The following is a 14,000-nucleotide window of genomic DNA, read 5'->3' as shown; positions in this document are numbered from 1 at the left end:
CTAGTGACTTTTCGTGGAAGGCCAAGTGGGCCCTGGTCCACGAAACAAACTGCATCCTTGTGTCCAAAGCCAGAGTGTGTCACAAGGTCCAAGTGTGCCACCTTACCCGGTGCTACAAAACCTGGGGAAGGGAGTTTATTCACTCATACTGACATTTCTTTTAAACACCGATTTTCCTTTTTGCATTACACATGTCCTTTACACATTTATTGAATTAGAAAGAGGGCAGGCATTTGGATTATTGGTATAGGCCATTTTAGTACTGACTAGCACTATTTTCTTTTTTTTGATGGTCGAGAATACTCCCATCTTAGTTATAGGGCAAGATAGGCGTTTTCCAACCCCTTTTAAACAATCAAAAAAGTTTTTGTAACTTGCATCTCTTGTATCAAGGTCTACTTCTGATACAATGCCTCCCTCACACAACGCAGTTACTCAAAGTTTATCCAGAATTGGACAGATGCCTCCCTCCCACCCAGGATGTATGGTGCTTAGTGTGGAACGCAAGAACATGCACCGCAACACAAGAACCTGACTTGAGAGCAGAGTCCTGGTTCGAGGAAGGACACCGCTAGTTTTGGTCTTGAACAAAATCGGTTTTTCTTCTTTGAAAATCCACTATATTGAGTGGAGGCTTTGGAAAAGAGTCCTCTGTCAGCCCTCTTCTCTTCCCATGGCATCGCTGCGCTTTGAATTGGGTCTGTTGTCTTTGTGTTACTGGTTAAAGTGGCGAGTATTATCGATCACTGCACAAATTGTGTTTCCCTTGACGAATACTTTGTTTGAAAATTCCGTTTGAACACTTTGCCAACTGGTGAAGTTCGATATGCTCGTTACATGACACAAGAGGAAACAAATAATACCTGTACATACTGCAATGATGCAGAAAGACCAGAAACATCTTCTAGTCAAATGTTTTGCCTTGGCTGATATTAGGACACAACACTTAGGACGTTTCTACTTGTGTACTTCCAGAGGATATGTGGAAAAGTTGGTCTGGTTAACCTATGCTGCGATTCAAATGATTAAGGAACTACATCTTTATAGCTAACCACCATTTTGTTTATGTGGGGAACCATATCATTGGCTCTTAGTATATGTCTGAATGGTAAAAATTGTCATTTTATTTCCTTCCTTTAGCCCTTTTTAATGTGCTGATTTTTAATGTATTCCATTTGTATAATGTATTGACTTGTAATGTACTGATTTTTTTTGTTTCTCTTTTATTTCCTTTTGTAAGGTGCTAATTTGTAAATTTGTGTATAAGGTCACATTTTTGATCATATTTCACAATAAAATAAAAAAAATCCACTATATGATGAAGCAATAGTTGATTACCACTTATCTGCTTGTCATGCCATAAACATCTCTGAATGCAGTGAATGGGTTGGAACACAGATGTACAAGATGTACAAATGGCACTAATAGACTTATCGGTGATAACATATGTCTTGCAGGTTTGAAGAACATTGTCAGTGGACAGAGAAAACAAAAAGTACATCCCATGTCCAAACGCATACAGTTGAAAAACTTTCACATGGAGCTCATCATAATTTTATAGCATGGAGAAGAGTCCTAAGGTGTAGAGAGTTGCATAGTGTGAGTCCATGGACTGCTTGGCAAAGTTTGAATTGATCATAATCCGCATTGGCAAAGGGACTGACGTTTGTGGTCCACGTAGAGTGTGCTGCATCAAGTGAATCATCCATCGCAGGTAGTGTCTAAAATAATCTATGGGTGGCATTACCAGAAATAAAGCAGCAATTATATTTTGTTCATGTCCTCATCCTTCCCAAGTGTAAGGAACGCAAAACTGTGAATGCAGGGTGGAAAAACACCTTACCTACACCTAAAATGGGAGCAAGCATCAGCTTCGACCATCAAATGAAAATAAGGCAGTCCTTGTAGCGTTGTATCAAAATAAAAGGGCCTGTACTAAGAAAAATCTATTGCCAATCCTTACTCTAAATACAAAAAGAAGTGTTGGGTAAAGTTCTGAATAAAGAAAGAAGCTTTTCCAAAAAGTAGGATGTGATTGCCAGTGGTATCCCTTCCCCACGTTTTGAGCATGGGACAAGGTGGATCTCCCGAGCACAGCACATGCTCCAACCTTCCCAACACGTGTCGACAGTTCTGTATCAGCTGTCAGGTTCTTCGATGGTTAAGTCTCTTTTCAATAAAAGTCTCTTGCCTTTGAGGGCCTGATGCATTGAACAAACAAACAAAAAGTTTTGTTCCACATATACTTTGGGTGACTGTTTCACCCCTGGAACCCCCTCTTCCAGGTGCAGACCCCTCACAAGTCGTATTCAAACAAATCAATTGAACAGTTCATTTCTCAATGAAATTTGGGTGAGGACTTTCCACCCCTGGATCTCCCTCTTCCCGGTTCGAATCCCTTTTCAAACACAAGCCTCCCTCCTTCGGGTTCACAATGGAGTTTCTTGCATTCACAAGTCTTAATGTCTTTTCAAACAATTCACTGTGGACATCCCTCAGTTGGGTTCATTCCTGTCAACACACTGTTCATATACTAATTTTCACCATCTAGGATTAATTTCCCTTAGCTTTCACAATCATCTGTTGGTCAAAGACTTTCGACGGTATAGAGTATTTTACAAGACCCCTGACTCTTCGCCTCTTCCCAAGGCCTTCTGGTTACGGTAGTCTCTACCATCGGGTAATCACCGAGGGGTTTCCTGCGTGAGCACCCACGTGGTGCCGGATGCGTCCGTTGCGGCTTTTCCCCCTCTTTCTCAATAGTTCCTTTAAACCTTTCAAAGTTCAAATTAGCTGCTTGCTAATTTTCGTTCAACACAGTTTGGGTTCTTATCGACTCTCCCCTCAACTCACTGGCTGCGATGAACCGCTTGGCTTTCTTCTCTTTCGAGTCAAGGTTGCTATCACAGAGAACAGCGTCTCTGCCCGGCTTGGTTATCAGCAGAGGAGGGTCTTGTGTACCATTGGCATCTGCTGCAACATACGCTGGCCTTTGTCCGCAGACTTACGTTTCCATCTGCGGAGGTTTCACTAGCCTTGAGCAGAACAGGCATGGTCACTTCTCTCCTGGTCACCCTCTCGGTCGCCTCCTCCCGAACTGCTGTGTTGAGTTAGCTCTCACGTCGTGCGATCTGCCTTGCTTGTCCTGTGCTCTCGTGCTCCATCTTTTATCCCTGTGGGGAAGGGAAAGTGCCGTCAGGTGTGTGTGTGTGTGATTCTGGTCAATTGCCTGACCTTTGCAGTGGGATATGTCAGGTAAACGGCTCTGTTGTTAGTCTGTTGTCTTTCGTGTTGTGTGAAAGTGCTCGTGACGGAAAAGGCGGGGCAGTGTTTTGGATATCCTACATGGTAGAATGGGGAAAAGGTGTTGAAAGAAGTGGGATACCGCCTCTCACTCCTTTGGGTGCCACTTCCCAAGTATCCCCCCCTCCAGGTGATCCTCCCTCACTGGTCCATCCCCAGGAACAGGATCCAACAGCAAGGGCAGTGTCCTGGCCACCTGGATGACAGATCCCCAGGGACTAGCTAGGGAGACCCCTTCAGGTTTCTCACACCAAGTAGTGGCTCCAGAGGTTACAGCTCTATTTCATTGCTACTTGGAACTCCATTTAACAGGAGCAGCATACCTCCCCGAGTACTGGCAGTATGCTGTGCGGATAGTAGCAGTGCAGCAGGCAGGGTTGATTTGAACAGAATTTCTTCAAGCAAGCAGCATCACTAGTCAAACGGAGGTTTCTCAAAGTCTTCGGACACTAACATTTCTTTACCAAGCTAGTAAAAATGATTTTGAAATTAATAGAATTGCTGTGCTATTGACAGTGCAGCAAAAGTCTAGGGAGACCAATCTAAAACTGGATCTATAAACAATGGTGGCACGCTACCAAAAAAAAAAAAAAAAAAAAAAAACGGGTAGCAAAAGAGAGGCCTCCTGTGCCAACCATTAGCATTCCCTTTGTAGGTGAGGGCATAACAGAATGCTTTGAACAGGGAAATACATGCAAATAAATGTGCATCTTCACTGGGACTGACGAGAATGTGCGCCACAACTAGCACAGCAGCACACAATCGAAGGCTGTGCGCTGCTGTTAAAATGTGCTTATGAAAGGGTGTATGAAGACCAACACCTTCAGGTCTAGCATAATATACAAGCAAAAAGAGGAATTGACGGGTCATTAACTATGAAAGGCTGGTAGAGCCCAGACCCCAGCCGTAGAGGCAAAGAAATTGGAAAAACTTTCAATTTTCATGTTTGCAGTACACCTTTAATATTCTTTGACCCCCAAAAGTCTAAATAGTGACAGTCTCTTACCTGGTTGCGTTTCCACTGCCACAAAATGTCATAAGGGAGCTGGAAGTCAATCCTTTTCTGCCGGAGATACTTCCCTAAAACAAAAATAGTTTCACAAATCAAAATGCATGCCCAACAGAAATATGTGAAATTTGCCGATCAGGTCAAGTATGAGGAAAGTAGTTAATACATAAAAAGTCAAACCAACATGAGCAACAGGCAAAACAGAAAAAGAACAGGTATGGATTCCGACAACAGGCTTGAAGCTTCCAGCTGAACGCATACCACAGTAAGGGTTTTTAGGTCCAACCTATTTTGCATATAATGTAATCATGGGGATTAGGCCTGAATTCAAAGCATTGTAGCACTTCACACAGTATCTACCAATGTGTAAATGAAAGAGGAAGACAATCACCTGCAAGCTGCCAGCCACCACAAAGCCCAAACAAACCCAAACCACAATGTCAGAGTTACTGCCCCTCAAAGTCTAAGTAGACAAAAAAAAGCCCACCTCACTCCCCAGGCCTTCACATCACACCACATGTCGTCAAACACCAGTCATTAAACACCTGATCCATGTCATTCGGGACATGCTATTCAAGTTCTGTTTATTTATTTCCTTTCTGGGATGTATAGTCTGCAATTCAACAGAATAGGGCTTAGCTAGGGCACTACTTTCACATTTCTTTTGGAGACCACAGAAAGTAGTCTACTATAGGTCTGTACGATCAGTCTCTCACTAACGGTATGTTTACGAAGTACATTTCCGGCTATCAGTTCACATTACGTTTAAGATTAATCTTTATTGGTCTAATAGTTATCACAAAAATCAATACAAATCTGAAAAGCTGAGTTAGCTTAACTACCTGCTTGAAAGTCAAGATGCTGCTGTGTTGACCATCAGAGCCATATCCTCTGAATTAATTTACAACAACCACATAGAAACTACGTTTGGCAGCAACAGAATCCATCCTCAGACTCTTTAAAATCACGAAACCAGCACTGAATTGGCATGACAGCGTGCGGCCATCACCCGGATGAATGGAAACGATGGACAAACCAAACTTCACCTTGAAGTACGCGGCTGACATGCAAACCTTAATTTATGAAGTGCACAACCTGATTGGTGCAAATTCAAACAAACTACTTGCAATAAAATGCATTCTGACCTTGTTGAAAACATACACTTCCAACCACATGAACAGGCTGGCCTCTGCTTCCAGAGTGGAATCTAAAATAACAGATGGACTAGAATTGCCCAAGAGCCATAAGAAAGATCATAATTGTGACGACTCTAAAATCAGGCAGTACTCATTGAGGGCAGTAACTGATCACTACAGGACTAACACTAATCTGAGTATCAGTACAATTACCAGACATGTGCAATGACTTGAACGAAATTGGTGGAGATCATTGCCAAAAGTTTGCAAACTATGAAAAATAATTCCCCATTTACTTACCCACCCATATTTGAACAGCACTTCAAAAATGTTGGTTTGCAGCTAGCTATACCTCACTCACTACAAACAGTCGCTATGACCAACATCAGTAATGGTCAAGAAGGAAAAAGGCCACAACCGCTCGTGATAATACAAAGCACATATGCTGAAAAAATTAGAAACACAGGTGAATAAACCAAGTCATGCATTAGAAATCTTGCAAATAATAATACATCACGTGGAGCAGGATCTATGTGACAATAGGTTAGCTAATTTGAAACTACCCCAATGAACGCCACACGTGTGTCCTCTGTCATGTATGGACAATTGCGACACGTCTGCTCTTTCTAAGATGGGTAAGATGGAGGGAGAAGCTAGAACTAGCCACATGACCAGACAGCTCTTGAGAAAATCCAGATGGGTGGGTGCAATTATATTTATGAAATTGAAAAACAAGGGACCAAATGTGAATTGATTAGTGTTAAAAATCAATTTCAGTTTTAAACACGTGTGTGTGATTTATGCATTTTTGTAGACTCCAGGAATATCAGAAAAATATACATGCTCCACCAAGAAAGCGTCACTCAGCCGATATGAGGGAGATTGCAGCACTGTCCAATGTCAAATATGCTCGCACAAACTTAATTTGTGATGAGAAAGGCAATACATTGATTAAATATCTTTATTCAAGAAATGTAAGATTGTAGAACAGTGAAACTGGTGGTGATGTCCCGCTCAATGGACTTGCATAACACCTACAACTGGCTCTATTCTTTGACTACTTCTTTACTCTTGGAACCATTTTGAGGCCATTAGTAATATGAAAATTCTACAACGGAACGTAGTGATTATGTGCCCCATTACTTAATTTGCAGCTGCCATAGTCTTAAGCAAAAAAGGCCAATACCGTTAAAATTAATCTGATCAGTGGAGAAACCGGATTGAAAGGATCAAGGTACATTTGTGGGAGGTTGCAACTTAAGTAGAAGTCAATCTTGAGTGATTGTTTCAATATGGCAATCAGAAACAATATAGTTCATTTTTATAGGCATATGAATGACTAAATGTGGTAAAAATTAAATCAACTGCATAACCAAAAACGCCAAGTTGGTGAAAGATGAAAGCATTCACATCGATAAGATCCTCAAATCATAAGAGGAGAACTTAAGAGATATATACAATGGGTGGGCACATGTGAATCTAAGCCGATGCAAGCATCATAAATACGATTACAGTGAGTAAAGTATGACTTCTGAGGATTGTGGATCTGCTTAGATCACGTTAGCATAGATTAGCAAGCAGTACCTGTAGAAGGAGGTGGGTTGTGAGAAGGCACAGCAGCAATTAGATGTTTTAGCACAACTTGTCCAACTGTGAATCTGTTTTAGAGTGTGCCAATGCAGTAATGCTGAGTAAATGTACGTATGGAGATCCAAGTAGCTGCTTTGCAAATAGTGTCTATGGGGGACATTTATAATAAATGCTAAAGTAACTACTGTACTTTTTGTACAGTGGACTCTTAGTGTAAAAGGCAGAGTCTTTTTTGAAAGCGAGTAGCACACCTGTATGCAGTGACTATCCATATGGAGATAGTGTTCTTTGAAATATGATCTCCTTCCCTGCCGGGTGCTATGGAAACAAAGTGTTAGCCTGTTTTCCTTAGGGGGTTGGTATATGTAGTACAAGACCGTCCTCCTTACATCTAGGATACAGGGGCTTCTCAGCTGAATTTGATGGATTTTTGAAAAATAGTAGGTAGTTCAATGGACTGGCTAACATGGAACTTGGATATGAATTCAGATGTCAATGGACTGGCTAACATGGAACTTGGATATGAATTCAGATGATAACCTAGGGTGTGTTCTAAGGAACATTGGGCCTCATTACAAGGTTGCCGGTAAATAAATAATTACCGGCATGCTGGTGCTACCGTGTCCATGTAGCACTGCTGCCGGGATCTATGGTAGATTCCGAGTCAGCGTGCACGTGCATTCCGGCATGTCGGTAATGGCCTCTAAACTCCCCCACCCCTGACCCCCCGATACTGGCATCCTCGATGCCGCAGGCACTGGCACCGACAATGCAGTAATTACAGGTACCGGTAATACGGGCACCAGAAACAACCTCATGGCGCCGGAATGGGAAATGCACCGGCGGCCATCTTTAAAATCACAATCCCTTGCAATTCACATCCTACAGGAGTGCTACTGCTATACCAAGTGAACACCGACACTGAGGAGGATGACATCAAGAAGAGGCACCGTCCGTCGCAGCAAACCCCGCTTCAGTGAGCAGGAGCTCAATATGCTAGCCGACACGCTAGTGGAGCAGGCAGATGTGGGTTTTGGAGCAGATCTGCAGCGCCCAGCCCAATTAAGAAGGCGATATGGGAAGAAGTGGCCACCAAAGTATCTGCGGTGGGTACAACGCCACGGACCATCAGAGACTGTCATAAGCAGTGGGACGACTTACGTCTACAGGTCTGTAACATCCTTGCCGCCGAGCACAGCCATGGGATGGCCACAGGAGGTGGTCTGCCATCCCCCATAAAACTTCAGCCATGGAAGGAGACCTGCAGCACCGTCCTCCATTGGAGACCATCGACGGGGTAGGCGATGCAGAGACGGGAGCAGTGTCATCTGATGCCGGTGAATGGCCGTAACTCATTTTCCAAAGTCACATCACACACATAGCATCCCCAATGCCAATGGTCAAGTCCAAATGACAAGCCAGTGCCACCAGATCCCTGCTGTCTTGCCACCCATCGACAGACTCATTGCATGCAAGTAAGTACTTGCCAGGAAGACCGGCAACAAACCCCACTGACACCCCCACATGGCCCCTGTAATGCACAGACAAGTGCCATCTGCATGCACAGTCACACATCACTGTCCAACAGATGTCGTCACCGCCGCCATCCCACCACATGGCCCAATCCACTGCATGTCAAGATGCACACACGAATGACACCAGTCGCACAACTGACAACCATCGTGACCATACCTGCCGAGCCTACACCAATGCATCAACACACACAATGGAAGCCCATCACATTGACAATCAAACCCCACATGGCACACAGCCCCTGTGGCATGCCCACAACACCCAAGCCATCAGACACAAGTACCCCAGCCAACAGACACTGCGCACTCCACGGCCGCACCACAAGGATGCCCCCACACTGCATCCCCCACACATACCTGTGTGCACCATGACAGGCCCACCAACATGTTTATGACAATGCACATGACTCAGAATGTACTAGCATTGTCAGATGGATATACACCCATCACTAATGCCTTGCATCATTGCCCCCCAAAGGCACCTCATTTGACAGCGAGGATGAACTAGCCACCACTCCCCGTTCCACCGCTGCACGTCGCTGCCAACGCAAAACCACAGACTCCAGCCAAGTGGCAGACACCTTCACGGCAAGACAAGAGCGTGCCACAGCGTCTACAGCACAGGCCCCTTGCCACCAGGAAAAACAGGCTGCCCAGCAGCCAAAGCACCCACCAACACCTGCAAGCACGGAACCCCAGCAGGCAACCACTTAACCAGCTAGCAAGGCCCTCCGAAAGTCGACCACAACACCTGCGGCTAAGCGGGCATATCAGGTGGAAGAAGCTGAATCACCAGTGCCCAGTGAGCCGGAGAAGGCACAAACGCCAGTGCCCAGTGAGCGGAAGGAGGCACAATCCCTGGCACTATGGACTAAGAGTACGTTAGTCACTACAGAGAGTAACTTATAATTACTCTTACATCCCGTCGCCTTTCCTCCATACCGTATCAGCGATTACAACTGATTGTAGCCCCAGGGTGGAGGGGAGACCCTCCTTAAGCAAATAGGTTCCGGAGTACCGCCTGTCCAAAGGCCGCATCAGATCTAGAGCCAGCATCCAAACAGTAATGCTTGCAGAAAGCCGAGGGAGAGGCCCAAGTGGCCGCCCGGCTTATAACTTGCACTGGAATGTGATGGCCGTTGCCTTGGCCCTGACTGCGTGGGCATGCATGTTGGCTGAAAACTGCTTGTGCTGGTCCTCGTACGCCTCTTTGATGGCCGAGACCATCCAGTGAGATATGCCTTGAGCCTCCGAAAGTGACAAACAGGGCGTCGGATTTGCGGAAGCCCTTGGTCGTGTCCAAGTAGAATTTCAGGGCACGCCCGACATCCAGGCAGTGCAGCACTCTGTGTTCCGTCCTTGGGATTAGGAAAAAACGTAGGAAGGACTATTTCCTCGTTCAAGTGGAAAGCAGACAGAACCTTGGGCAGAAATGCCAGGTGTGTCCACAGGACTACCTTATCCTTGTGAAAGGTGGTATACAGCTCAGAGGATCCCAGCGCCTGGATCTCGCTGACTCTACGAGCCGAGGAAAGGCCGATTAGTAAGGCCGCCTTGATGGTGACCAACCTGATGTCCATGGATGCCATTGGCTCGAATGGTTTGTGCTCCAGTGCGCCCAAGAATATGGTAAGGTCCCACACGGGGTACAGTCTCTTGACGGGCAGGTAGAGACTAGCGAGACCCGTCAGATTTTTGACAATAGCGTTGGGGAGGAGAAAATGCCTTTGTCCAAGTTCATGTAAGCCCCAATGGCTGCAAGGTATGTGTGGCAGGAGTCCATCTGCACGCCCGATTGATCAAGGTTCGCCAAAAAGGACAGCACGTCGTCCAAAGTGCACACCAAGGGGTCGATTGGGAGTCTTGCCCAGTGGCAGAATCTGGTCCATTTGCTTTTGGAGTGGGCCCTGGTAGCTTTGCTCCTGGCGCCTTGTATGATCGACAGTTTGGCCTGTGAGAGGCTAAGGTGCCCAATCGTTACCTGCTCAGGTACCACGCTGTGAGGGCTAGTTTCCCTGGGTCAGGGCGGATGACTCTGCCCCCCTGCTGTACCAGCAGATGTGCTGGGTCCGTCAGGAGGTGAATCGGGGACCTCTCAGAGAGGCTGAGTAGCTCCGAAAACCATGGTCTGGCCGGCCACCATGGAGCTATTAGAATGATAAGGAGTCGGCAAGACTCCTTGATTTTGCAAATTACCCTGTGGATCAGGGGAGTGGGCGGAAAGGAGTAGGCTTTCATGCTGGTCCACTTAAAGTGAAATGTGTCGCCCAGAGAGCCTGGGCCCCGACTTTGCCAGGATGCAAACTGGGAGCACTTCTTGTTGTGCCAGGTGGCAAAGAGATCCACATGGGGATGACCCCACCTGTCGATCTCCTGAACAAGGTCGTTTAGCTGCCACTCAATTGTCCGCTCCCAGCCTGCTGAGCCTGTCCGCTTCCAGGTTGGATTCCCCAAGGAGGTGGACTGCCGTGAGGTAAAAGTCGTTTTCCAGGGCCCATTTTCCACATGCTGATCGCCAGTCTGCACAGAGGAGGGCATCTGGTGCCGCTATGCTTGTTGATGTAGTACATGCTGATTGAGTTGTCTGTCTGGATGAGGACAATCTTGCCCCTGAGAAGTGGTAGGAATTCTCTGAGCGCTAGCCAGATGGCGTTCAGCTCCAACCAATTGATGTGGTAATTCTAGTCCTGTTGAGTCCAGGTGCCGTGGACCGAGAGATCATCCAGGGTGGCTCCCCAGCCCTCGAGTGAGGAGTCTGTGGTGATGATGGCCGGTGGGGAGAGCGGCCGAAAGGGCTTGCTCGTCCGTAGGTTGCAGTCCCTGGACCACCATGTTAGGTCTGGGTGGAGAGATGGAGAAACGTTGATCATCTCGGATTGAGAGCCCCGCTCCCGATTCCATGAGCGTGCGAAGTGCAGCTGAATTCTCATCCTTAGTCTCATATGTAGCACGGCTACTAGGACCGCTGCCAGTAGACCCAGGAGATGTTGGAACCACCATGCCGAGGTCATCTCTCTGCTGAGGAAGTGAGCGGTGGCCCTCTTGATGGCCGAGATTTTGTCCTCCGAGGGGAAGACCTTCTCTGAGCACGTGTCCCAGATGAGGCCCAGGAATGTCAGTCTGTGTAGGCTACAGCTGTGACTTCTTGAGATTGAGCGAGAAGCCCAGATCGTACAGTGTGTTCATAAGTGCATGGGAGGAGTGGTGAACCGCTTCCAGATATGTAGCCCTGACGAGCCAGTCGTCGCTGGTATGGGTAGATGTGGAGGCCCTGCGCTCTGAGGAGGGCCGCCACAGCATTCATGAGTCTGGTAAAGACCCTGGGGGCCGAGTTGAGGCCAAAAGGAAGGACCTTGTATTGAAAATGGTAGTCCATGATCCTGAACCATAGGAAAGAACGATGGGGCTTCCAAATCGGGACGTGCAGGTACGCGTCCTTCAGATCCAGGAAGCACATCCAGTCTTCCCTTGTCCAATGTCTCCACTATAAAAGCTGGCATTACCATCTTGAATTTTTGCAGGGGTAAGGAGAGGTTGATGGAGAAAAGGTCCAGCACAACTCGCAGGCCTGCCTGGTTCTTCCTCTGGATGGCGAAAATCCTGGAGTAAAAGCCAAAGCCTCGCTGGGAGGCTGCAACTTCCTCCACTGCCTGGCTCTCTACGAGCGACCGGATCTCTGCCAAAAGAGTGGCTGTCCCAACCTGTGGGAGTGGAGGGGAGGAGGGAGGAGAGGCTGGGATAGGAAGGCGGTACCCCGTGGATACTATGAATAGGATCCAGGGGTCCGCGAAATTCTGGTGCCAGAAATGTGCATGGAGAGCAAGCCTGCCCCCCCACCCCCCACTGGAAACACGTGGACCCAAAGGGACGGGTCATGCCTTCTTTCCCTCAGAGGCTGTCACTGGGGAGGAGGACTGGAAAAATCCCTGAACCAACCCCCCATCCCGTTTTGTTGCTTACGCCAGCTCTGAGACGGCGAGCAGTCTGGCTGCCTGGATATGCGTTCCTGTAAGCCGCGGAACCCTCCATATGTACGACCCCTCTGCGAGTGATGCTGAGATTTGGTGTACGATTTGGGTGTGGTCCTTGTAAGGATGGATAAAGACTTTGCCGTCTGTGAGCTGTTTTTCTTTTTGTCCAGCTCCTCGTCCGTAGAGGAGTGGAAGAGACCCCCCCCCTTTCGAACGGTAGATCTATTATGCGCTCCTGGTCATCCGGGTTGAATTTGGTTGCCCAGAGCCAGGCTGTTCTTCTCATGTCCATGGCAATACAGATGGCACAGCCTGAGGTATCAATATGAGCCACTGTGGATTCCATAAGGTCATGCGCCACCAGCTTGGCTTTAGCTAGCGCCGCCTTAAAGCATGATTGGCTCTAGGTGGGGAGTTCCGCGGGAAGTCCGAAATTTCCCACCATAACCTTTGGTTGGCGGCTGCCAGCATGGCATCAGCGTTGGCTTGACGTAGATGTAAAGAGGCATTGGAATAGAGTTCCTTGCCATACGCCTCCAAGATCTTCTCCTCCTTGCCTAGCAGCACCGCAGAGGAAGAGGCTGAGGACGACTGAGGCTTGGAGTATAGTGATGCCGCAGCGATCAACGAAGAGTGCGGCTACGGATGGGCCAAAAGCAAGAGTGTACCCCCCTCCACCTGCCTGTACTTGGCATCCAGGCGTCGATTGACCGGCTGGGCCGAGTGGGGTTTGAGCCAGCCCTTCTTGGCCAGGGAGACTACATCGGACTGCCTAGGAATCCCTGATTTGGCAGAGGGGTGTTGAGTAAGGACTTCAGCCAGAACCCCCACTCTGCCGCCTGCTCAACCTCGGGTTGGGGGAGGCTCAGGTACTCCACCAGACCAGCAAGACGTTCGTGGAAGGCCCTGGCTGAGGATGGTGTGTCTGGATCCTCCTCCTCATCCATATCCTGCAGATCTGGAGGATCCTGTAGAGGAGGAGGAGTAGTTGGTGTCGGAGGCTGAGGATGCGGCGGAGGCTGGTATGTAGCCCCCTGCTGAGTCGGCTGGGGAGCCGGAGGAGGTGGCTGCGCCCTGGACTGAGGCATCGGCAGATGCATCTGTGGTGCCACTATCCTTGTGGGAAGGACTTCCCTGATGGCGCCTTTGATAACCCACATCTGAGGTGACTTCATGAGGCTGAGGAACTTCTCTAAGAGCACCTCCTCATTGGCCAAAGAGGTGGCAGGGGGTGCCGACAGGGTAGCGGGGAGCTGGTGGAGCCGCTACGTACCCTGTCCATATGGAGGCAAAGGAAAGCTGCCCTGCGCAAATGAGGGGTAGACTGTAGGCCACGTACCTGGTTCAGGCCAGTCCCACCTTGACACTAGTTCTTCACCGAATTCCTGAAATGGCGTCGGACAGGTGCCTCTTTCTGGTGCGGCGGCTTTTTTGTCGAGCTGCCTGCCACGTGCCTGCG

General features: G+C 47.9%; 1 protein-coding gene across 2 annotated transcripts in view; it reads right to left on the bottom strand.

Moving 5' to 3' along the window:
• The window catches only part of ASH1L (ASH1 like histone lysine methyltransferase), a 2,936,548-nt gene that overhangs the window by 2,009,934 nt on the left and 912,614 nt on the right, over positions 1-14,000 (bottom strand). For both annotated transcript variants that reach the window (XM_069650029.1, XM_069650033.1), the window contains exon 8: positions 4,310-4,383. In XM_069650029.1, coding sequence (XP_069506130.1) covers positions 4,310-4,383 — 74 coding nt within the window. The remainder of the gene's footprint in view (positions 1-4,309; positions 4,384-14,000) is intronic.

Source organism: Ambystoma mexicanum, chromosome 1p (assembly GCF_040938575.1).
Source record: "Ambystoma mexicanum isolate Mex_15411 chromosome 1p, UKY_AmexF1_1, whole genome shotgun sequence".
NCBI lineage: Eukaryota > Metazoa > Chordata > Amphibia > Caudata > Ambystomatidae > Ambystoma > Ambystoma mexicanum.
The sequence above is the reverse complement of the archived record's forward strand: the minus strand, read 5'-3'. Positions and strand labels throughout refer to the sequence as shown.